This window comes from Diuraphis noxia, unplaced genomic scaffold (assembly GCF_037042655.1).
Source record: "Diuraphis noxia isolate RWA-SAM2 unplaced genomic scaffold, SU_Dnox_SAM2 contig0001, whole genome shotgun sequence".
NCBI classification, from domain to species: Eukaryota; Metazoa; Arthropoda; class Insecta; order Hemiptera; family Aphididae; genus Diuraphis; species Diuraphis noxia.
Genome location: NW_028301711.1, coordinates 102671427 through 102697245, shown reverse-complemented (window position 1 = coordinate 102697245; position 25819 = coordinate 102671427). Strand labels below are relative to the sequence as shown.

Genomic DNA, 25819 nt, shown 5'->3' with positions numbered 1-25819 from the left:
AATGTTGTTATTATTCAAGTTATTTTTTTACAAAGTTGAGTTGTGAGTTGTTTGAGTAGTGAGTTGTGTTGTATGTATATTTTGAATCATCATTAAGCAATAACTTTATGTTTGCTGTATGTTTGTAGCTCTTAATGAGTCTTACTCTAAATGGTCGGTTAATTAAGATGTCTAAAGTCAACAGACACAATAATTTTTCTCACATTAAAGCCAATGCGTATGGATTCCTGTCCCGCAGCATAGTGTCCAAGTCTGCCATCACACTCTCTGACAGTTCACGTTGATTTCTCTGTCGGGCCATGTCGAGGCGGCGGGTGTTGGCTTCCCCGGACTCGATGAAGTACAACTCGCAGTATCTCGCTTCTTCTCTGTTGGCAGCCACGTCATTATTAGTCCTATGGTACAATTGCCCTTGGAGTGTGAACACCGCCGGACCTCGCCCTTGTAAAGGTCTGGGATTCACGCTGGTGGAAATCGCAGCAAATGCCAGGGCATTGTTGTACAGCCGGATGTTCCCTTGGTAACTACGACCATCCTGCGAATCAGAAATTAGCAAATTCATTAACAGATACGGGGCAGGCAACAACACGTGGTCTCCTGTAGCGGTCACTTGGCCGTTATTGCAACACGTGGAGAAGTGACCCATGGTCGTACGTTCGCTGGGAAAGTGGCGGGCGTCACAGTGCCTGCAGACAGCAGTCAACGCACCCACGTGGTGGCACTCTGGAAGAGGGTGTCTCACGCCTGCCAGCCGGTCAATCATGGGCGCGCGCATTCTTGGTTGTTCGACTGGAACACCCACGGGAATTGGTCCGAACTGTAGTTTAAATAATAATGTTAATTTTTTTATCAATTAATAAAATTATATTTTTAAGACATATTTAGTATTTACTGACCTCTTCGTTGACCACGTCGGCAAACTCGAGTTCTGCTTGAGCTTCGTCCATCTGAACTTCGACCACTTCCACACCCTCGCCTTGGTCGTCCACCAGGACTTCGACAACTTCCATGTCCTCCCCTCCGTCGACGAATTCCATGCCTTCCTCTTCCTCCATTGGGACGTCGACGATTTCTACGCCCTCCCCCTCCTCCATAGGGACGTAGACGATTTCCACCCCCTCCTCTTCTTCCAGCTGGACTTCGATGAATTCCACGCCTACTTCCTCCATTTGGACGTCCCCGAGCACCTATAAATTAGGTTGAGTTAATGTAGAGTAGATACAATTTTATTTTTATTAAGGAATTAACATATCTTAGTGTTAGGTTAGTGTTAATAAGCGAGTTGTTTGAGACAGCATGTTTGGCATTGAAGTAGGCAGGTGTAATGTAATGGCTTTCGTTATAGGCCAATTAATTTATTTTAACTGTGGTGTATGTTTTGTTAAGTGAACATTTATTTTGAATTAAATTATATGAACTAAATAAGTTGTATGTAATTTGGTACGGGAAATACTACAATGTACAGTTAGTTCTATTAACACCGCAAATAAAGTATTGAAATAATCTAACGATATAGGGAGCATTGATAAGAGTACAGAATGTGGATTGATGAAATCCCTAGGACAAATCTTACAGTAGAAAGAATTCAACACGTGGTTTTAACTGTATATATTAAGTACAATTAGTTGATGTGGTAGTAAGTCCATTATAACTTTAATACAGTCATAGATGTAGTGAATATATTCAGTTGTATTTTGTTGGTCATTTACGGCAGTAGAACAAAAGTTTAATTGGTTGTGTTCTTATACATACATATTAATTTAATTATGTTGGTTAGGCTGAAACATTAAATGTCTAATGTTCCTATGTTTTAAAAAGTGTTGCATTCTATAAAAGTAAGATGTAGGTATGTGTTAAGTGAATTTACCAATTGTATGGTAAATGTTAAGATATTGTGTGAACACATGCCACTGTGCAGTGTACATTTATATTTTTTGAATGTAGTTAGCTACATTTCTGACGGTGCCGCATGCGTTATAGATACAATATTTAACATATGATATTTTGCAATTGTTATAATAACATAGACTTTGCAAATAAGTAGGGGAGGGGATGTTTAAAAAAAATACCTACAACAAAACAAAGTTTAACTGGTTGTAAGTTCATACATATTTATATAATCTGTGTTAGGCTGAACAAAAAGTGCTTAATGTGCTCAGTTGTCTTACAGTAACAGCACATGATATATAACAGTGTAACAACATTAATATGGTATAATATGCGTTAAATGAATTCATTCAAACAACTTACATGATAAAATAACATTCCATACATACCAACGTTAAAAAGGCTATCAGGTGTTACATGATTATTTTGAAAATCTATAATATTACTTTCAGTTGACTGTATAAACACTTAAATTAAATACGATATAATATGAGGTGTATAATAAATATTTAACAATATAACTTCCGTTGGTTTTGTTTAAGTTACCACTATGTGTTAGCTATATGTTATTTAATATAATAATACGGTATAAGAATAATTCATATTGCATGGGTGACTTAGTTATTAAGCAATCACATTTAAAAGTAATTTGATGTACTGTTATTATCAATTTAAATGTATAGTTTATCAAAGTAAGCTAAACAAAGCAATGAAGTAATGTGACTATAGGTTAAAGTAAATGACATACTCATATGCAATTTAATGTATGGTATAAAAACGTTAAACTACTTATACACCACAATAGTAGGTAGATTAAACCATATTAAGTGCATCTATTCTATTGCTGTACAGCCAGGCAGGTGTGGAGTCATATTGTACTGAAATAAATAATAATACACTCACGAGAGATGGCACTGCTGTGGGCACCAGACGACGGGGACGTGCGTCTCCTACAATGTAGTCAAGCCCAGGAACGAAATGCCTGGAACACAGCTTAGATGTGTCGTTTACAGGAAAACCGTGGTTCATCACAAATGCCACCCACTGGAGACGACGTCCACCACTTGGAAATCTAAAAATGTTATATATTATTATAAATGTTAAGCTGTACCCAATGTATTAAATTTGTAAGCACTTGTGTACGGAAACATCATTCACATTTTCCACAACTCCACAGAGCACACAGCGTTTGACCATTGTGAATAACCTAAAAACTTCATGGATTCCCTCATATATAAATTATATATTTAACAAATTTAACAAATTCAATAAATTATCTACAACGCGTTGTAATCGGATATAATATTACGGTATCAGTGTGTTATCAGTGCAACTTGGGTGATTGTGTGTTATTTTTAGAACTATTACGGTAAACATTATTTATGTGGTGAGTCCATAAAAAATAGAAAAATACGGAAAATGACATATCGAGCTCAAAAAGTCAAAACAAAAACTCATCACACATCAAAACAAATATCGCAATGGTAACGGGCCAATTGAAACTCGAAAAGCTGTGAAACGGCTAACGGATGAACGTCGAATTCTGAGGACGAATGCGCGTCGTATTCACACTTTACAAGTGTTTAATATGCCTATGAGTTTTGCAAAAACAAAATTTGTTGTTGACTCTACAACATTAAGTGTAGGCACCCATATGCAGTGTTATATAATTTGCTATTATGATTGGAGTGAAAAATGTTTATGTCTTGAATACAGAATTTGGAATTATGAAATCCCTAGTACACGTCTCACGAATAAAGATTTCAGTAGAAAGCCATTTAGCAGAACACAACAGGTGGTTTTAACTGTTTGTAGTTAAAGTACCTATAGATACCAATGTGTTATGAGTAACATTAAAATTGTAACAATGTAATCAATAACAGCAGTAGTCAGTAGAACAAAACTGCTATAAGATGAGTTAGAAGAGTTTTGCAGAAACAAAATGTGTTGTTGACTCTACAGCAGTAAGTGTAGGAACCCATATGCGTTAAGTGAATAACTATGAACTGTGTGATCAGAGTGAGAAAGGTTTATGTCTTGATTACAGCATTTGGAAGTCCATTATAACATACTGTGAAATGTATAAGTGTTTTGTTATAAGTGAGTTATAACTTATAAATAACTGTAACTCTACTTATTGTCTGTCACACACAGTGTGTGGGTGTGTGTGTGTATGTGTATGACCTATGCAATAGAAATATTCAATTATATTTTGTTTTGAGCAGTAGAATTTTCACAGTGTATAATAGTAATAAACGTTATATTGTTGTATAACAACATTAAACATTATTTTTTAAATCTATATAACATAGTGAAATTAATTACACTACAATACATTATTAATATGTTAACAGCAATTCATGGTGATATATAATGTTAAGGTTACATAAACAAATTTCAAATATTAAGTTAACTTAAGCATTTACAACGTACAATTAGTTCTATCAACACGGCAAATAAAGTATTGAAATAATCTAACGACATAGGGATCATTGAAAAGAGTACAGCATGTGGAATGATGAAGCCATTTAGCAGAACTCAACATGTAATTTAAATACCTAGGTACCAATGGATCACGTACAGGGCCGTATTTAAGAATTTGACACCAAGGGGCAGAAAAAATAATAAAATACGCCTCATTAATCATTATGCAAAATACAATAAGCTGCCCTCTCAGCCGCCTGGGTCTACAGTACCCTGTATCTCCCCCCTAAATACGGCCTTAGTTATGTATATACAGACAATCGACTGTGTAAGAAAACGTATAAGTATAAATTGATATGGTACCTAGTGAGTTATGAGTAGCTAGGTAACTTTAAAATTGTAACACTGCAGCTTATTGTAGGTGTGTGTGTGTGTGTGTGTTAGTATATACAATACAATTAAAACATAGTTTTACCTAATTAATATTAATACAATCATAGGCAACATAATCAATAACAGCAGTATAGTCAGTTGAACAAAACTGGTATAAGATGAGTTATGAAATTTTGATATTTGTTAATCTACTTGATGTGCTGAGGTGAAATTTATGAAAGAAAGTCCATTATAACTTACTGTGAAATGTATAAGTGTTCTGCTCATTTGTTGAAGGCACATTTAAAATAAATGTGAGTTATAACTTATAAATAACTGTAACCTTGCTTATTGTGTGTGTGTGTGTGTGTGTGTGTGTGTGTGTGAACTATGCAAAAGAAACATACAGTTCCATATACAGTTATACCTTAACAACATATTATTGTACATGTTATTCAATTGTAATTTATATATTGAGCAGTAGAACAAAACAGAAGAACGTTTAATTGGCGTGTTAATACACACATATTCATAATCTCTATAATAATTTTTATTTATAAGTGTTTAATATGCCTATGAGTTTTGCAGAAACAAAATTTGTTGTTGACTCTACAACATTAAGTGTAGGCACCGATTACAGAATTTGGAACGATGTTCAGTAGAAATCCATTTAGCAGAACTCAACAGGTAGTTTTAACTGTTTGTAGTCAAAGTACCTAGATACCAATGTGTTATGAGTGACATTAAAATTGTAACACTACTTAATGTAGATGTGTATGTGTGCGTTAGTATGTACAATACGATTAAAACACGGTTTTACCTAATTAACATTAATGCAATCCATAGCCAAAATCAATAACAGCAGTAATAACAAAACCGCCATAAGATATATATGAGTTATAAAATATTTGTTGATCTACTCGAATGAGCTTATGTGTTAGTAACTGCAGTAAGTGTAGGTACTATACTATATGTATTAACTATTAAGTGAATTTACAAATTACATAGGCATCTCGTGTGAGTGTACTTGTAAGAAAGTCCATAATGTGTTTTGTTCGTCTGTTATATTGGTATATATTTTCAATAAACGTGAGTTATAACTTATATAAATAAATGTAACTCTGCTCATTGCGCGCGCGTGCGTGTGAACTATTTACCTAAACAACATTAAAATACGGAATATTCATACATATACATGTTTATAATCTTTATATTAATTCATCTATGTGTTCATCGGTCATATAATAAACGGTCAATTTGGAATTGTAAAGCAGTAAAACAACACAAATAAGAGGATAAATGTTAAAAAGTCCCAGTAAAAACTGACAGGTATTGTTGCTGTATACTGAACAATAATTATTGCAAAACGGACAAATCTTGAATAAAATGCAATATAATATAATAATATGTCGCCGTTACCGAGTGAGGCAAAGTATAAAATTAAAACAAAATTACGTAAAAAAAAATGCAAAATATGAACCGACCGCACGATCATCGTCGCCGCCGTCAAACCGGCGCTCACGGATTCGATCTGCACACCTACGGATGACTACGCCTGACGCCTAACGGGACCTACCTACTATTCGAGTTGACGACTGTTGCGAAAACAACTACTGTTAAGCCGATCAGCACACGGACGGCGTTTAAAAAGAAGAAACCGATCGAATACGAAACAACGCGATAAGGACCGCGGGCCGAGATAACGGCGGTGGGCCGAGGACGACGTATAAACGGTACGGTTCCCCAAGGACGTCGTAAGAGCCGACACGGGGAGCGCCACCGTCTTAGCGTTTTATAATATAAGACTAGCACTCCGCGCTAGCTGGGGGAGACCCCCAGACCCCCTTGGTCGGTGGAAAGTGGGTACCGATGGCGGACGTAGAGTCGTTTGAATTATTAAAATCATTGCTGTACTCGCCGGTCAATCAATAATCAAAAGTCGTAGCGGGTGATAACGATTTATGATGAGGCGTGGAGGTATCGTTTCGAAAGCGGCAAATTTGAAATCCCAGTTTAACAGTCGATACGGTCCAGTCTTGTGCTGTTATGAATGTCGAAACGAAAATCGTAAAGCCGAAAGCCGCATTTAAATGTCTAGCAAGTCGGTCACGTCAAGTGAATACCGATTTTGGAGAGTATATCGTTAGAATTATGTACATAGCGCCTGGAACGTCGCACTACGTCCTACCATACCGCTAGACGATATGAGTAGGTAATACGATTGACGTCGCCATATGTGGATTAATGATAAAGGGTTTTTGATGAGGCCCACCGGTAAGGTGGTAATCCATCGAAAGCGACAGTATTTGAAAACCGTGTTCGAGCATCTATCGATTCGTTAGGGAGTTGGTAATCAAAAGTAGACCTTTTAGTGGGCCCCGCATGAAACGTTCAAAACTGTAAGGTTTAATGCTGTATCATATACAATATCTCAATACCATAATTAGTCAAAATACAAATCAAAGGATAAATGTTAAAAAGTACCAATAAAAACGAAATGAAACCGACAGACGAATGCGAATACATTGCAATGTCTGATGCGTTTTGGCAGAGAATAAATTAAGAATAATTGTTATTGTCATTGCTCAACAAATGAGTACACTATAAAATCCTGTGCACATGCCATAGTAATATACCCCCTGACCCCCTTGGTCGGTGAAAAGTGGGTATCGATGGTGGAGACAGAGTCGTTGGAATTATTAAAATCTTTACTGTACTCGCCGGTCAATAATCAAAAGTCGTAGCAGGTGATAACGATTTCTGATAAGGCGTGGAGGTATCGTTTCGAAAGCGGCAAATTTGAAATTTCAGTTCAACAGTCGATACGGTCCAGTCTTGTGCTGTTATGAATGTCGAAACGAAAAGCGTAAAGCCGAAAGCCGTATTTAAATGTCTAGCAAGTCAGTCACGTCAAGACAATTCTGATAAAGCGCAACGTTCGAAATTCCATGTCCCTAGACAGGACAGCATCGATAATCTATGTACGGTCCAGTTTTGGAAACGCAAAGCGTAAATCTTAACGCTGTGTCTGGGTGTCTAACAATTCTGTCACGTAATTATGTGTGTGGCCCGTTAGGTCGGACCACAATATTTAAGATATATATATCTGTTGTAATCGTGGGTCGGAAAATATTGTAATCAGATTGACGTTTTGATCATGTCTGGATAATGATAAAGGGTTTTTGATAAGGCCAAAAGGTTTGGCGGTAATTTATCGAAGGCGGGAATGTTTGAAAACCGTGTTGGAGCATGTAAAAATTAATTTAAGAGTAGGTCGTCAAAAATCGGCCTGTGGTGGGCCCTATGTGAAAAAATTCTAAAATTTAAGGTTTGATGATATGTTCGAATTTGAATTACTATTGTACTGATTAATATATAAATTAATTAGCAACACTGTTCTTTTTGTCGATTCCGTTACCCGCATGGGTTACCTGCGTTGCAACTCTTGTTATTGTCGTTGTAAACCGTTCTTAGACAATTAACTTACTGTCCATACACATTACACATTTTCACAGGAACAACGTCCGCAGAAACGTAAGTACCTATATAACATTATATTTGAACCTAACTTACAAAAAAAAAAAACGATTAAATAAGAAAACAATACACATTACTCGTTCACGGCTTTTTAATAACTAAACTTTTTTAGAATGAGCAACCGTACAATTAATATTAGTGGCCATGGCTGCCAAGTGTTTAACGGCCCGGTGTACGGCGACAACGGCCGTAACAAACGCGGTGGCAACCGCCGTAAGTATAATAACATAACATTAATTCTAAAACATAAACATAACGTTCACGCATTTCAGAATGTTACAACTGCCATAAAACCGGGCACATAGCACGTGACTGCGGTAAGTGTGAAGTACACACTTTCCTTAACAGTATGAAAAATTATTTCAATGTAATTTATGTTGTAGCCAAACGTCGAAATGAAGGCGCTTCACGGAGCGGTGGCGGTTCCCGGAGCGGTGGCGGTTCCCGGAGCCGCGGCGGCGGCGTCCGTGGTTGGGAGTTTTACCGGGAGAAGTACCGGGTACGATCCAGGTCCCGATCACGGTCGCCAGTGTCCAAGAAGTCGACGGATAAAGTAACTATATAAAATATTAAGTTTTTGGATACAACTTTTTAGACACATTATTTTCAGGAGTTGAGGAGTCGAGGCGAATCGCCGGCGCGGGCCGTCAATCAGCCTCGGGTGATTGATGTGAGGATAATAATATAATATGTATAATTATATGTATAATCTAACTAATAGTTATTTTCAGGAAGTTTCTGAAAGACCGGGAAGGAGTCGGTCGGTGTAGCGGCAGACCAATAGTAAGTTTTTAACATCAACATTTTTTCTACAAAACTGCTATGTTTATTTTTTGTTTTTCAGCTGATCAATAAAGAAAATTATTGAAGTTCATTAAAATGTATTTTTATTTCATTTCCTTTAATCTTGTTTTTCCTTTCGGGTATAAACACTGTTGTGTAGAGGAGGTACTTTTTATCTACTCTTATAAGAAAACATAAATAATAAGTAGGTTACCTACTGTTGATTATTGGATTAGAGAACAAATTGCATCTTTTTCAAGGTTAGGTTAGGTAATAAGATGATAGATTTGGACGTTTTTTGTATAATATAATTTAATTACATTTAATAAAATAGGTACAATTATTAACAGATGTTCACAGTGATAACAAAATGTTACAAATGTATTTATAATGTTAAATTGTGTGTGTGTGTGTGAGTTTGTGTTTAACATATTACATAACGAAGAACCAATACTTAAGAGTGATTAAAATGCAATTTTTATACACGTTTATGAAATAAAATATAAAATGTAATGTAATTATGTTAAAGGCATACAAATATATTAAAATTATTACAACTATTGAATTGTGTATAAACATTGATAACAAAAAGTATTAATAAGGATTAAAACAGCAGTTCACAGTGATTCGAGTACAATATAATACAATATATATACATTTTAACATATTACAAAGACTACAATAAATGTTTACACAATATTTAAAATGTTGACATTAGTTACGAATTCACTATAAATACTGCACATTATAGTGAATTCGCATCCAGAGAGAACCACGTGGAGGTTGTCAAACTTTCTCTCCGTTCAGCCACGAAGGCTAGGTCCACAAAGGCCCTAGGGCTACGAAGACCCAGGTCACGCAGACCAGCCCACGAAGGACAAAAAAAAATATTGCACATTACACTTGTAAACGCATCAGTCTAGAACTTCTCTGGTTAGGTAATAAGATGATAGATTTGGACGTTTTTTGTATAATATAATTTAATTACATTTAATAAAATAGGTACAATCATTAATAGATGTTCACAGTGATAACAAAATGTTACAAATGTATTTATAATGTTACATTGTGTGTGTTAAACATATTACAGAACGAAGAACCAATACTTTAAAGTGATTAAAATGCAATGTAATTATGTTGAAGGCATACAAATATATTAAATTATTACATCTATTGAATTGTGTATGAACATTTTTTATAAATGCTAATACAAATGCACATGATACACATAATATACATTTTAAAATATGTATATTATTACAAAGACTACAATAAAATTCAGTTTAAAATGTTGACATTAGTTACGAATTCACTATAAATCAAGGCTGGGCATTAACGCGTTAATAAGTTGAAGTTAGTTAAAAAGTTAAAATTTTGTGAACTATTGTAGGAGTACAAATTGCTGGTAGGTACACATTTTATAAGGTACTGTTAGCTTTTGCACACATAAAATAGTAACTTAATTTGAGTTAAAAAGTTAATATTACATTTTGGTTAACTCTTAACTTAATTCAATTGATAGAACATTTTGAATTAACTTTTAACTATTAACTGAGTTAAAAAAAAAATCATTAACTTGCTATAAATACTGCACATTATAGTGAATTTGCATCCAGAGAGAACCACGTGGAGGTTGTCAAACTTTCTCTCCGTTCAGCCACGAAGGCTAGGTCCACAAAGGCCCTAGGGTCACGAAGACCCAGGTCACACAGACCAGGTCACGAAGACCAGCCCACGAAGGACAAAAAATATTATGCATTAGCACAGAGACATTTAAACAAATGTACACTTGTAAACGCATCAGTCTAGAACTTCCCTGTACACAATGTTCTTGGTGACGAATCGACCGTCATCGCCGTACATGCCTACTCTCAATGATTGTGCGTTTCTCACTCTTGAAAAAGCTACGTACAGTTGCCCATGCGTGAACACGGGCGACGGCAGTAGCAAACCCACTCGATCAAACGTCTGACCCTGTGACTTATTGATAGTCATGGCGAAAGACAACCTTACCGGGAATTGAACGCGCCGCATAATGATGGGCAGGTCGTCCTCCCCACTGGACGTGAGCGGTATCGCTGGCACGATGATATCTTCCTGTGCGTCACCGCTCAAAACCCTGGCTTTAAAGTTATGCTGACGCAGTTCGGTGACCACCAACCTCGTACCGTTGCACAGTCGTCTCTTTGGATCTAGATTTCTGAGCAACATAACAATTGAACCCACCTTCAACGTCAGCCGGTACGGCGGCAAGCCGTCTGGTTCCAAACTGTTGAGGAACTCTGTGGGGAAATTGGCCACTTCGTCGGGATCGTCGACGACCACAGTGTCGATGGCGGTGTAGCTCCTCTGAGCGCCGTCGACGCGTCGCAGCACGTCCCTGTTGACATCTCTACAATCGTCGTTCCTGGGACACAGAACAATTCTCCGAGCAAAGTCGTCAATGTTGGTCAACGACATTTGCTGCGGATAGACAAAATCAATTAAATCGGCAACGTCACATACCATTTCCTGAGGGATTAGCACGGTGTCCTGAACACCGTCGACCGCGGGCAGTTGGCCGTTGCCGAGCCGAAGTAACCAAGCCGCAAATTGCACGTCGTTGTCGGCGCGCATGTTGCGGACCAGGTTGAAGCGTTCCATGCCGCGCCATAGACCGTTGTGCTTGATCGAAGACATGACGATGTCACCTCTCGATCCTCTTCGGACTACGGGCAATATCTGCCTGAAGTCACCTGCGAACAACATGGGCTTACCACCGAAAGGTAATTCTGATGCCATGACGTCCCTGAGCAGGCGATCCACCACAGTCAGTTGCAGTCCCGGGGACATTGGCGCCTCGTCCCACACGATGAGCGCCGCGTCCCGTATCCTGTGGGCTCGCTCAGACTGCATGGTGATGGTCGATGTGGAGTCGTCGGTCAGCGTACCGAACGGCAATCCGAACGTCGAGTGTACGGTCATGCCGCCGTCCATGAGAGACGCCGCGATCCCGGTGAATGCGACGCACAACACCGACTGTCCTCGGTTGCGGAGCGACCATATGAGGCATCCGTACAGCGTTGTTTTCCCGGTACCACCGGGTCCGTCGACGTAGAAAGTTTTTGCTACGTCTTGACGGTCGTCAACGGCCGCCATTACGCGGTCAAACACCGTCCGCTGTTCGGCGTTCATGTCGTCTAATTGTTGGGCCCACCGTGCCGCCGCGTCTATTGCGTGGAACAGTCTGTCGTCCTGTTCCGGTTCCAGCATGAGTGGGTCCGGCAGGGGCAAACCGTAGTCGCCCAGCGACTTACCGTGCGCACGAAGTAGATCCCCGATGGCGTTCAGACACGCGGCCCTCGCGCGGTCGACGTCTTGGAGGCGCCGATTGAAATCCTCCATCAGGTTTGCTTCGTTAGCCTCGTACAACGCCAGTGGGTTTGAGGGCTCGCAGAACACCAGTATCGTGACGAAGAGATACCGCAGTTGCCGCGGTGTGTCCAACGCCGCCGATTCCGTCAAGCAGGCCCGCCACGCTCGGTCGTCTTCCAACAATCCGAGTGCGACGGCCGCCGCCGTGTATGTTTCGTGAACGACCCCGTCCACCGTCCTTATGTCTTGAAAGGACTGCGAGCCTCTTCGGTTCAGAAGTAGCAGTCGCAAGTGGAACCGGTCCCGGTCCAGTGGATTGACGATGTACATCCGAGCCAACGTCTCGTTTGCCATCAGTCTCCGCCGCCGCGACCATGTTCTCTGCGGCGCATTCCAGGTGTAATGTGTCGGTATTTCGTGGTACAGGTATTGCCGTGCCACCACGTCGTTCACGTTAAGTGTGAAGAACTCTGTTAATCTTGTTCGATGTAAAGCTTCATTTTGTAGCCGTTCTTGCACTTGTCCTGGCGCAAAATACACATTCTGTCGACCTTCCAGGTGGACAGGAAGTCTGACGATCGTGTGACTTCTCTTGTGTAGTTCGTACGAAAACAACCGCCAGATGCCTTCTGGTGGGCTGACGTATCTTGAGTTAACGTAACTGAAAACCAAAACAATAAAATCAATAACTATATCAATAACTGAGCGAGTAAGATATTATAAACTATAGTTTAAAATGTTCAATCTTACTTTTAATTGTAAGTGAACAAAAATACAATAGATATTGACATTTTTAATATAATACATATATAATAATAAGTGGTATTTAAATTGTTAATGTACCGACAGATAATAAATAAACCTAAGAACTATTTTATTTTAACCATTTACAGCAGTAGAACAAAAAAAAAGAGGTACTAAATAGGTACTAACTGTAATAATATAAACTGTACTTTATAACTTTGTTGAATAAAAGAAGTTGAGTGTTGGAGCAAGCTAAGTATATTGTTAAAGGTACATGCATATTACTATCGATTAAGTAAGGTGTAACAGTTATAATATGTTACATGATACCTAAATATATATATATATATGTACTACACGTCTACACACTTAACATTATGTACGATGAACTGCTGACCAATACAATAATGATACACCATGTATGAAGTAAGTTAGTTCACTGTGTACCTTAGACCTCAACACTCAACAAACATCGAACTCCGTATAACTACGATACAGTCAGATAGTTGGATAGAATATAATTTATATAGCTTGTGAGTATTATTATTTGTATGTGTTTAATCTATAATAAAACTTAATGATAACTGAAACGGAATCCTAGTTATTTAAATATATTTAAGATCCTGTTATATATATATATATATATATCTACCCCTGGCTACGGTAATTATTATATCTATAGAGTCCTACGACTCTCACTGGATATCTTATATTTAACTGGTCGTTCCCCCGACCACGTTACAAAGGTTTTAATTAACCTAACCTATTTGGTATCAATTATTAACTGCAGTAAATATATATATATTATAATATTGAACTACATCTTACCTACTTAATATAATAATTGAAAAATAAATAAACTGCAATTACTGAATATTAATAAAAATATATTGTAATACTACTATGAATGAAACGTGTAGTTTAAAATGTTTATTCAAACATAAGAACCTAAGAACTATTTTTTGAGTTGCTTTACCGAAACATGAATTAAATGAAATGTCAAGTTTAAAATGTTTAATCAAACCTAAGGAACTACTTTTTTCAAAACTTACTTTTAATTGTAAGTGCACAAAAATACAATAGATAATAATAATAAGTGGTATTTAAATTGTTAATGTTTACAGCATGGTAGAACAAAAACAGCCCGAGTACAGACAGATAATATTGTGTTCTGTTTTATATACAACCGACCTAACATAAACTATGAGAGTTTATGTGCTATATAGTATATTTTTTTGGTTAACTACCTTCATAATTTCACCACAAAGTAGACACTTATTACTAACTATATAAACTTGTACAACTATTATTATATTTTTTAAGTATTTTTATTTTATCTAATTATTAATGTATCAATTAAGGATAGTATACAGTATTACTTTGATTAAACCTCAGACTTACTTGGCTAGTTCGTCCTGATCCCAAACCTCCAATGTCACACAGTCGTGTCCTTTGAAGATGTATTTGTAGATGTACATCACGCTCTTAATGGAAGAGCACACCTCTACGTTAATGTGTGCGTCGTACTTGGCAAGTAGGTAAGGGTTGTGAGGAACTACATACTCGTTACCGACCTCGTGATTTCTTACCAGGACCACTCGACCGTTGTCCGGTCGGCGGTATTTGGGGTAACCGCCATCCGAAACATACACAGTTTCCTCTGTGTGTGGCTTCGGGTAGTCTTTGGAACAACTGTTGTCCACCATGCACGGACTCCGTGGGTTGACTGTTCCACATGGCCCGTGTATCATGTGGGATGTCACGCAGGTGTGTAATTGCCTGTCGGTCGCCGGGTCTGGCAAGAAAGCGCAAACTACGTCGTCTACGTCCTCTGCCGTGCGCAACTTACTATCCTCCGCCAGGATAATGAGTATGTGCGCGTGAGGCAGACCGCGTTTCTGAAACTCAATGGTATAAACATAAGCATCGACATTACCAAACACACGATTAACAGTTATGTCACTTATTAGTTCCCGTAGTTTCAAGTGGAACACCCTGGCCACCAGTTCAGGCCTGTCGCTTGCCGTGCTGTGAATCGCTAGGTTGTCCGTGATCTCCGGCCATCTGGGATTACACGTAAAAGTTATAAACAGGTCTGGTTTTCCATACTTACGAACTATGGCCATAGCGTCCTGATAACACTGCTTCATGTATCGGGGACTGCCGACAAACGTAGACGGTAGAATGATCCTCCGGCCGACCGCCATGGGATCGGCAACGTCCAAGTGGTGCTGCTGGTTCACGTGGTCCATGAGCCCTTGGTACGCATCTGCGAGGAGAGCTCGCTGATTCATACGCACATAGTTCAGATTATTCGATTCCATTCGAACGTACTGGTCGCACACATACTGCTGCAACAAAAATCGACCAGCATGTATTAGACTGAACTGTGCATGCATCGTATCGTTATTTCCCCAATATCGTATCGCCAAACGGAAGCACACAAACTCTCTGATACTGTTCCGACTGCGGACTTGATTTCGGCGGTTGCCCTCTTGTCTCATACCGAAATGCCAACCGGCTTCTCCGCTTGGGAACAACAGCGGATACAACATTGGATCCGCGTGACACGATCCTTGTGGAATGTAATAAATGGTATATATTATTTCGAATGAATTACTAAATGCGGCGGAAAGTCAGGTTATGGAGTTGTGTAAGGTAAGGTCATATTTTGTAGAACAGCAAGAGGAAGGCATGTGTAAAAGTTCAAAATTCTACAACAGAACAATACCAGAACAACAACGCAATGAATTGTATGTGAATAATGTGAATGTTGGTGCAGACAGAGTGAATAGTATAATTGTACAGCAAATGTAAGGATATGTTTGATTAACATGTGTGTGTGTGTGTGTGTGTGTGTGTGTGTGTGTGTGTGTGTGTGTGTGTGTGTGTGTACTTCACATTTGTACATGGAATTTTAAATTAAAATAAATTTACCTAATTATTATAAATATACAGTTATTATAACGCAAGGATTAATTGTTTATGTTGTGTAGATAGAGTTCAGTAAAATATAATGTAAATAGTACCAACGTACTACAACATCTATGCTGTGTATTTGTTGTATGACATAAACCCTATGAATGCTTTTCAAATGTCCCTGTGAAAGAGTTAAGGTTGATTGTGCTATTATAGTGTATAAATGTATTGAAAGTAAGTGAAAGACCAATTCAAATAGTTATTAACTAACCCGCAGGTATGTTTTGCATCCTGTGTTGCGGGTCGATTGGATTCGTGTCGTAGATGACCAGATTCAGGTTTCTGGGCGGACGACCGTCGTCACCGACGAACACGGCAGCAACTTCGTTTGCTGTGGGCAGGTTGTAACGCCGCTGATCCCTGGTTGCATCTGCGACAAAATGCATTGTGATCGGCCTGGGATGCACACCTGCTGGGTCGGCATCTGCCACGTCTCTTTCTGCCTGCCACACCTGACGCATATTCCTGGAATAAATGTACACATGTATATTGTGTTAAACACACCAATAATAATAGTATTTGCAAGAGCAAGGGGGAATAAATATCAGAACTCCACCATCAATGTAATGATACTGAATTTTGTGTTAGTAACTTAATTTTAAAAATGTATATTGCACTCTATAAAAGTAAGTGTAGTTAAGTGAATTTATAAATTATATGATTAGTCTGAGGTAAGATTTATGTTTTGCAGAATATTTATATCAGATACCTGTAGTATCATGTGAGTACAGTGTACATTATACATTATTAAGTATTGTATAAGTTGAAATACAATTTAAAAGAAAGTCCATTGTAACTTACTGTAATTCTACTTAGTGTGTGTGTGTGTGTGTGTGTGTGTGTGTGTGTGTGTGTGTGTGTGTGTGTGTGTGTGTGTGTGTGTGTGTGTGTGTGTGTGTGTGTGTGTGTGTGTGTGTGTGTGTGTGTGTGTGTGTGTGTGTGTGTGTGTGTGTGTGTGTGTGTGTGTGTGTGTGTGTGTGTGTGTGTGTGTGTGTGTGTGTGTCATAGGTGTAGCAAAATAACTGCAAACAGTAAAAATGTGTTGCACTCCATAACAGTAAGTGTAGGTATGCGTAAAGTGAAGTTATCAATTGTATATGGTAAATGTTAAGAATGTTGTAGTATTGTGTGAATGCGTGCCACTGTGCAATGGCAGTACAGTGTAAATTTATATTTTTAATGTGTGCTCATACATATTTATGATCTGTGTAAGGCTGAACAAAAAGTGTTGTATTGTATAACAGTGATATGGTGTATGGGATTAATAATAATTTACATGTAAGAGGGTAAATGTTGTTATTATTCAAGTTATTTTTTTACAAAGTTGAGTTGTGAGTTGTTTGAGTAGTGAGTTGTGTTGTATGTATATTTTGAATCATCATTAAGCAATAACTTTATGTTTGCTGTATGTTTGTAGCTCTTAATGAGTCTTACTCTAAATGGTCGGTTAATTAAGATGTCTAAAGTCAACAGACACAATAATTTTTCTCACATTAAAGCCAATGCGTATGGATTCCTGTCCCGCAGCATAGTGTCCAAGTCTGCCATCACACTCTCTGACAGTTCACGTTGATTTCTCTGTCGGGCCATGTCGAGGCGGCGGGTGTTGGCTTCCCCGGACTCGATGAAGTACAACTCGCAGTATCTCGCTTCTTCTCTGTTGGCAGCCACGTCATTATTAGTCCTATGGTACAATTGCCCTTGGAGTGTGAACACCGCCGGACCTCGCCCTTGTAAAGGTCTGGGATTCACGCTGGTGGAAATCGCAGCAAATGCCAGGGCATTGTTGTACAGCCGGATGTTCCCTTGGTAACTACGACCATCCTGCGAATCAGAAATTAGCAAATTCATTAACAGATACGGGGCAGGCAACAACACGTGGTCTCCTGTAGCGGTCACTTGGCCGTTATTGCAACACGTGGAGAAGTGACCCATGGTCGTACGTTCGCTGGGAAAGTGGCGGGCGTCACAGTGCCTGCAGACAGCAGTCAACGCACCCACGTGGTGGCACTCTGGAAGAGGGTGTCTCACGCCTGCCAGCCGGTCAATCATGGGCGCGCGCATTCTTGGTTGTTCGACTGGAACACCCACGGGAATTGGTCCGAACTGTAGTTTAAATAATAATGTTAATTTTTTTATCAATTAATAAAATTATATTTTTAAGACATATTTAGTATTAACTGACCTCTTCGTTGACCACGTCGGCAAACTCGAGTTCTGCTTGAGCTTCGTCCATCTGAACTTCGACCACTTCCACACCCTCGCCTTGGTCGTCCACCAGGACTTCGACAACTTCCATGTCCTCCCCTCCGTCGACGAATTCCATGCCTTCCTCTTCCTCCATTGGGACGTCGACGATTTCTACGCCCTCCCCCTCCTCCATAGGGACGTAGACGATTTCCACCCCCTCCTCTTCTTCCAGCTGGACTTCGATGAATTCCACGCCTACTTCCTCCATTTGGACGTCCCCGAGCACCTATAAATTAGGTTGAGTTAATGTAGAGTAGATACAATTTTATTTTTATTAAGGAATTAACATATCTTAGTGTTAGGTTAGTGTTAATAAGCGAGTTGTTTGAGACAGCATGTTTGGCATTGAAGTAGGCAGGTGTAATGTAATGGCTTTTGTTATAGGCCAATTAATTTATTTTAACTGTGGTGTATGTTTTGTTAAGTGAACATTTATTTTGAATTAAATTATATGAACTAAATAAGTTTATGTTTTGTAAAATACTTGTTGTATGTAATTTGGTACGGGAAATACTACAATGTACAGTTAGTTCTATTAACACCGCAAATAAAGTATTGAAATAATCTAACGATATAGGGAGCAATGTGGATTGATGAAATCCCTAGGACAAATCTTACAGTAGAAAGAATTCAACACGTGGTTTTAACTGTATATATTAAGTACAATTAGTTGATGTGGTAGTAAGTCCATTATAACTTTAATACAGTCATAGATGTAGTGAATATATTCAGTTGTATTTTGTTGGTCATTTACGGCAGTAGAACAAAAGTTTAATTGGTTGTGTTCTTATACATACATATTAATTTAATTATGTTGGTTAGGCTGAAACATTAAATGTCTAATGTTCCTATGTTTTAAAAAGTGTTGCATTCTATAAAAGTAAGATGTAGGTATGTGTTAAGTGAATTTACCAATTGTATGGTAAATGTTAAGATATTGTGTGAACACATGCCACTGTGCAGTGTACATTTATATTTTTTGAATGTAGTTAGCTACATTTCTGACGGTGCCGCATGCGTTATAGATACAATATTTAACATATGATATTTTGCAATTGTTATAATAACATAGACTTTGCAAATAAGTAGGGGAGGGGATGTTTAAAAAAAATACCTACAACAAAACAAAGTTTAACTGGTTGTAAGTTCATACATATTTATATAATCTGTGTTAGGCTGAACAAAAAGTGCTTAATGTGCTCAGTTGTCTTACAGTAACAGTACATGATATATAACAGTGTAACAACATTAATATGGTATAATATGCGTTAAATGAATTCATTCAAACAACTTACATGATAAAATAACATTCCATACATACCAACGTTAAAAAGGCTATCAGGTGTTACATGATTATTTTGAAAATCTATAATATTACTTTCAGTTGACTGTATAAACACTTAAATTAAATACGATATAATATGAGGTGTATAATAAATATTTAACAATATAACTTCCGTTGGTTTTGTTTAAGTTACCACTATGTGTTAGCTATATGTTATTTAATATAATAATACGGTATAAGAATAATTCATATTGCATGGGGGACTTAGTTATTAAGCAATCACATTTAAAAGTAATTTGATGTACTGTTATTATCAATTTAAATGTATAGTTTATCAAAGTAAGCTAAACAAAGCAATGAAGTAATGTGACTATAGGTTAAAGTAAATGACATACTCATATGCAATTTAATGTATGGTATAAAAACGTTAAACTACTTATACACCACAATAGTAGGTAGATTAAACCATATTAAGTGCATCTATTCTATTGCTGTACAGCCAGGCAGGTGTGGAGTCATATTGTACTGAAATAAATAATAATACACTCACGAGAGATGGCACTGCTGTGGGCACCAGACGACGGGGACGTGCGTCTCCTACAATGTAGTCAAGCCCAGGAACGAAATGCCTGGAACACAGCTTAGATGTGTCGTTTACAGGAAAACCGTGGTTCATCACAAATGCCACCCACTGGAGACGACGTCCACCACTTGGAAATCTAAAAATGTTATATATTATTATAAATGTTAAGCTGTACCCAATGTATTAAATTTGTAAGCACTTGTGTACGGAAACATCATTCACATTTTCCACAACTCCACAGAGCACACAGCGTTTGACCATTGTGAATAACCTAAAAACTTCATGGATTCCCTCATATATAAATTATATATTTAACAAATTTAACAAATTCAATAAATTATCTACAACGCGTTGTAATCGGATATAATATTACGGTATCAGTGTGTTATCAGTGCAACTTGGGTGATTGTGTGTTATTTTTAGAACTATTACGGTAAACATTATTTATGTGGTGAGTCCATAAAAAATAGAAAAATACGGAAAATGACATATCGAGCTCAAAAAGTCAAAACAAAAACTCATCACACATCAAAACAAATATCGCAATGGTAACGGGCCAATTGAAACTCGGAAAGCTGTGAAACGGCTAACGGATGAACGTCGAATTCTGAGGACGAATGCGCGTCGTATTCAAATTAAAACAAAAAAATATTAAAAACACTAAACACACCATGGTCAAAATGGCATTTATAGGCGGTAAACAACGTGTACAGTGAAACGATCGTACGCTATACGCGGTGTCATGAAGACATCTGAACGTATAGTGTTAAGATTGTTAAATTATGTAATCGTGTAATTTGTACTTACCGGTATGGAAAGCGCACAATACAAAATACAAAGGAAAGAAATCACTCGATATCAAAATTCAAAAGATTTCGGTATGCTTTGACGTGCGTCGTTCGGTCGTTTCTCACAAACCGTCAAGATGTCGTCGAGTAACACTAAGACTGACACAGGCGCGTCTGGCGTCGTTAAAGTCGTTCCCTGCACGGCTCCTCTCCGCCGTGTTGACAGATCGTAACCAGTTTAATGTTAAATCATAGCCTAATAATGGTCATACTGTAGTAATGCGTCTATTGCTGATTTGCAACGCCACTCGTAAGCGAACGTTCAACGTTCAATATTATATACATTTTCTTATAAATTTATAAACGCACATATGATTGAATAATCTTTAATAATAATAAATTACATAGCCCCTAACCTAAGTAAATAATATGCGTATTTAATTATGTAAAAAAAAAGAACAGCTCTGAGCGTCTACTATAACTATTCATTAAGTATTTAAAAAAAAAAGCAAATATGCCTGTGCTAATTATTGGACATCGCCGACCGTGGATCGGATTCGTTCTACGCACCTAAATACTACTACATCTAACGCCTAACGGGACCTACCTACTGATTGCATTATACTCTTAAGCTGTTTTTTGCCTTAATACCTTAAATCGCATTTTCTCATCACTCCGGTGTGTTTATGCAGCGCGGCTTTCATCATCAGTTTAATTACAGAATTTAGAATCGTGTAAACGTCCAGCGACATACAGCTAACCTAACGTCAGAAAAAACACAAAAGTACATAACACACGTCTAGAATGTTCGTCAAGCGATACTTAACTTAAATATGATTTAACTAATATTTAACTTAATATTACTAAAAACGACAAACACGACGTAATATAATTTGAATTTGAAAAGTCCGCGAATAGCGTACGGGACGGGTGACGGGAGAGCGAGTTCGTGACGGGTGATGGCCGGCGGCGCCGAGCGAGGACGGTTCCCCAAGGACGTATACTTATATGAAAGAAAGTCCATTATAACATACTGTGAAATGTATAAGTGTTTTGTTCATTTGGTAAAGGTACATTTAAAATAAAAGTGAGCTATAACCTATAAATAACTGTAACTCTACTTATTGTGTGTGTGTGTGTGTGTGTGTGTGTGTGTGTGTGTGTGTGTGTGTGTGTGTGTGTGAACTATGCAAAAGAAACATAGTTCCATACAGTTATACCTCAACAACATATTATTAGGTACTTTAACAACATAAAATTTTCAATTGTATTTTATGCTGAGCAGTAGAACAAATCAGAAGAATGTTTAATTGGTGTGTTCATATAATCTTTATAATAATTTATTTACAAGTGTTTAATATGCCTATGAGTTTTGCAAAAACAAAATTTGTTGTTGACTCTACAACATTAAGTGTAGGCACCCATATGCAGTGTTACATAATTTGCTTTCAACAGTATGATTGGAGTGAAAAATGTTTATGTCTTGAATACAGAATTTGGAATTATGAAATCCCTAGTACACGTCTCACGAATAAAGATTTCAGTAGAAAGCCATTTAGCAGAACACAACAGGTGGTTTTAACTGTTTGTAGTTAAAGTACCTATAGATACCAATGTGTTATGAGTAACATTAAAATTGTAACAATGTAATCAATAACAGCAGTAGTCAGTAGAACAAAACTGCTATAAGATGAGTTAGAAGAGTTTTGCAGAAACAAAATGTGTTGTTGACTCTACAGCAGTAAGTGTAGGAACCCATATGCGTTAAGTGAATAACTATGAACTGTGTGATCAGAGTGAGAAAGGTTTATGTCTTGATTACAGCATTTGGAAGTCCATTATAACATACTGTGAAATGTATAAGTGTTTTGTTATAAGTGAGTTATAACTTATAAATAACTGTAACTCTACTTATTGTCTGTCACACACAGTGTGTGGGTGTGTGTGTGTATGTGTATGACCTATGCAATAGAAATATTCAATTATATTTTGTTTTGAGCAGTAGAATTTTCACAGTGTATAATAGTAATAAACGTTATATTGTTGTATAACAACATTAAACATTATTTTTTAAATCTATATAACATAGTGAAATTAATTACACTACAATACATTATTAATATGTTAACAGCAATTCATGGTGATATATAATGTTAAGGTTACATAAACAAATTTCAAATATTAAGTTAACTTAAGCATTTACAACGTACAATTAGTTCTATCAACACGGCAAATAAAGTATTGAAATAATCTAACGACATAGGGATCATTGAAAAGAGTACAGCATGTGGAATGATGAAGCCATTTAGCAGAACTCAACATGTAATTTAAATACCTAGGTACCAATGGATCACGTACAGGGCCGTATTTAAGAATTTGACACCAAGGGGCAGAAAAAATAATAAAATACGCCTCATTAATCATTATGCAAAATACAATAAGCTGCCCTCTCAGCCGCCTGGGTCTACAGTACCCTGTATCTCCCCCCTAAATACGGCCTTAGTTATGTATATACAGACAATCGACTGTGTAAGAAAACGTATAAGTATAAATTGATATGGTACCTAGTGAGTTATGAGTAGCTAGGTAACTTTAAAATTGTAACACTGCAGCTTATTGTAGGTGTGTGTGTGTGTGTGTTAGTATATACAATACAATTAAAACATAGTTTTACCTAATTAATATTAATACAATCATAGGCAACATAATCAATAACAGCAGTATAGTCAGTTGAACAAAACTGGTATAAGATGAGTTATGAAATTTTGATATTTGTTAATCTACTTGATGTGCTGAGGTGAAATTTATGAAAGAAAGTCCATTATAACTTACTGTGAAATGTATAAGTGTTCTGTTCATTTGTTGAAGGCACATTTAAAATAAATGTGAGTTATAACTTATAAATAACTGTAACCTTGCTTATTGTGTGTGTGTGAACTATGCAAAAGAAACATACAGTTCCATACAGTTATACCTTAACAACATATTATTGTACATGTTATTCAATTGTAATTTATATATTGAGCAGTAGAACAAAACAGAAGAACGTTTAATTGGCGTGTTAATACACACATATTCATAATCTCTATAATAATTTTTATTTATAAGTGTTTAATATGCCTATGAGTTTTGCAGAAACAAAATTTGTTGTTGACTCTACAACATTAAGTGTAGGCACCGATTACAGAATTTGGAACGATGTTCAGTAGAAATCCATTTAGCAGAACTCAACAGGTAGTTTTAACTGTTTGTAGTCAAAGTACCTAGATACCAATGTGTTATGAGTGACATTAAAATTGTAACACTACTTAATGTAGATGTGTATGTGTGCGTTAGTATGTACAATACGATTAAAACACGGTTTTACCTAATTAACATTAATGCAATCCACAGCCAAAATCAATAACAGCAGTAATAACAAAACCGCCATAAGATATATATGAGTTATAAAATATTTGTTGATCTACTCGAATGAGCTTATGTGTTAGTAACTGCAGTAAGTGTAGGTACTATACTATATGTATTAACTATTAAGTGAATTTACAAATTACATAGGCATCTCGTGTGAGTGTACTTGTAAGAAAGTCCATAATGTGTTTTGTTCGTCTGTTATATTGGTATATATTTTCAATAAACGTGAGTTATAACTTATATAAATAAATGTAACTCTGCTCATTGCGCGCGCGTGCGTGTGAACTATTTACCTAAACAACATTAAAATACGGAATATTCATACATATACATGTTTATAATCTTTATATTAATTCATCTATGTGTTCATCGGTCATATAATAAACGGTCAATTTGGAATTGTAAAGCAGTAAAACAACACAAATAAGAGGATAAATGTTAAAAAGTCCCAGTAAAAACTGACAGGTATTGTTGCTGTATACTGAACAATAATTATTGCAAAACGGACAAATCTTGAATAAAATGCAATATAATATAATAATAATATGTCGCCGTTACCGAGTGAGGCAAAGTATAAAATTAAAACAAAATTACGTAATACATGTTTATAATCTTTATATTAATTCATCTATGTGTTCATCGGTCATATAATAAACGGTCAATTTGGAATTGTAAAGCAGTAAAACAACACAAATAAGAGGATAAATGTTAAAAAGTCCCAGTAAAAACTGACAGGTATTGTTGCTGTATAACTGAACAATAATTATTGCAAAACGGACAAATCTTGAATAAAATGCAATATAATATAATAATAATATGTCGCCGTTACCGAGTGAGGCAAAGTATAAAATTAAAACAAAATTACGTAAAAAAAAATGCAAAATATGAACCGACCGCACGATCATCGTCGCCGCCGTCAAACCGGCGCTCACGGATTCGATCTGCACACCTACGGATGACTACGCCTGACGCCTAACGGGACCTACCTACTATTCGAGTTGACGACTGTTGCGAAAACAACTACTGTTAAGCCGATCAGCACACGGACGGCGTTTAAAAAGAAGAAACCGATCGAATACGAAACAACGCGATAAGGACCGCGGGCCGAGATAACGGCGGTGGGCCGAGGACGACGTATAAACGGTACGGTTCCCCAAGGACGTCGTAAGAGCCGACACGGGGAGCGCCACCGTCTTAGCGTTTTATAATATAAGACTAGCACTCCGCGCTAGCTGGGGGAGACCCCCAGACCCCCTTGGTCGGTGGAAAGTGGGTACCGATGGCGGACGTAGAGTCGTTTGAATTATTAAAATCATTGCTGTACTCGCCGGTCAATCAATAATCAAAAGTCGTAGCGGGTGATAACGATTTATGATGAGGCGTGGAGGTATCGTTTCGAAAGCGGCAAATTTGAAATCCCAG

The 25819-nt window shown here is 37.3% G+C and overlaps 5 protein-coding genes across 5 annotated transcripts; all 5 read right to left on the bottom strand.

Moving 5' to 3' along the window:
• Positions 1 to 199: 199 nt before the first annotated feature.
• Positions 200 to 3137, bottom strand: LOC149062953 (uncharacterized). The gene is made up of 4 exons (XM_089215459.1): positions 3023 to 3137; positions 2791 to 2959; positions 897 to 1187; positions 200 to 817 (listed from the first exon to the last, which is right to left on the bottom strand). Exons 1-4 carry the CDS (start codon positions 3082 to 3084, stop codon positions 200 to 202), a joined length of 1140 nt encoding a protein of 379 aa, XP_089071585.1. The 5' UTR covers positions 3085 to 3137.
• Positions 3138 to 10803: 7666 nt separating this feature from the next.
• Positions 10804 to 11855, bottom strand: LOC149062952 (ATP-dependent DNA helicase PIF1-like). The gene has a single exon (XM_089215458.1). It carries the CDS (start codon positions 11833 to 11835, stop codon positions 10804 to 10806), a length of 1032 nt encoding a protein of 343 aa, XP_089071584.1. The 5' UTR covers positions 11836 to 11855.
• A 32-nt stretch (positions 11856 to 11887) lies between these two features.
• LOC149062951 (uncharacterized) lies at positions 11888 to 14228 on the bottom strand. Its single transcript, XM_089215457.1, has 3 exons — positions 14224 to 14228; positions 11934 to 13018; positions 11888 to 11892 (listed from the first exon to the last, which is right to left on the bottom strand). The coding sequence occupies exons 1-3, from the start codon at positions 14226 to 14228 to the stop codon at positions 11888 to 11890; spliced, it is 1095 nt and encodes a 364-aa protein (XP_089071583.1).
• Positions 14229 to 14498: 270 nt separating this feature from the next.
• Positions 14499 to 14852, bottom strand: LOC149062950 (uncharacterized). The gene has a single exon (XM_089217128.1). It carries the CDS (start codon positions 14850 to 14852, stop codon positions 14499 to 14501), a length of 354 nt encoding a protein of 117 aa, XP_089073254.1.
• Positions 14853 to 15108: 256 nt separating this feature from the next.
• Positions 15109 to 21133, bottom strand: LOC149062949 (uncharacterized). The gene is made up of 8 exons (XM_089215456.1): positions 21006 to 21133; positions 20398 to 20476; positions 20166 to 20334; positions 18266 to 18556; positions 17573 to 18186; positions 16292 to 16545; positions 15219 to 15676; positions 15109 to 15165 (listed from the first exon to the last, which is right to left on the bottom strand). The coding sequence occupies exons 2-8, from the start codon at positions 20457 to 20459 to the stop codon at positions 15109 to 15111; spliced, it is 1905 nt and encodes a 634-aa protein (XP_089071582.1). The 5' UTR covers positions 20460 to 20476; positions 21006 to 21133.
• Between the last annotated feature and the right edge of the window lie 4686 nt (positions 21134 to 25819).

Bases quoted from the DNA above. Each gene is read 5' to 3' on its own strand.
- LOC149062949 (XM_089215456.1), bottom strand. From the start codon at position 20,459: ATGGTCAAACGCTGTGTGCTCTGTGGAGTTGTGGAAAATGTGAATGAT. The intron at 18,557-20,165 runs GTGAGTGTATTA...CCTAATTTATAG, and splicing joins CCACAGCAGTGCCATCTCTC to GTGCTCGGGGACGTCCAAAT. The intron at 16,546-17,572 runs GTGAGAAAAATT...CATTTATTCCAG, and splicing joins CCATACGCATTGGCTTTAAT to GAATATGCGTCAGGTGTGGC.
- LOC149062952 (XM_089215458.1), bottom strand. From the start codon at position 11,835: ATGTCCCCGGGACTGCAACTGACTGTGGTGGATCGCCTGCTCAGGGAC.
- LOC149062953 (XM_089215459.1), bottom strand. From the start codon at position 3,084: ATGGTCAAACGCTGTGTGCTCTGTGGAGTTGTGGAAAATGTGAATGAT. The intron at 2,960-3,022 runs GTGCTTACAAAT...TAACATTTTTAG, and splicing joins AATGATGTTTCCGTACACAA to ATTTCCAAGTGGTGGACGTC. The intron at 1,188-2,790 runs GTGAGTGTATTA...CCTAATTTATAG, and splicing joins CCACAGCAGTGCCATCTCTC to GTGCTCGGGGACGTCCAAAT.
- LOC149062950 (XM_089217128.1), bottom strand. From the start codon at position 14,852: ATGATACACGGGCCATGTGGAACAGTCAACCCACGGAGTCCGTGCATG.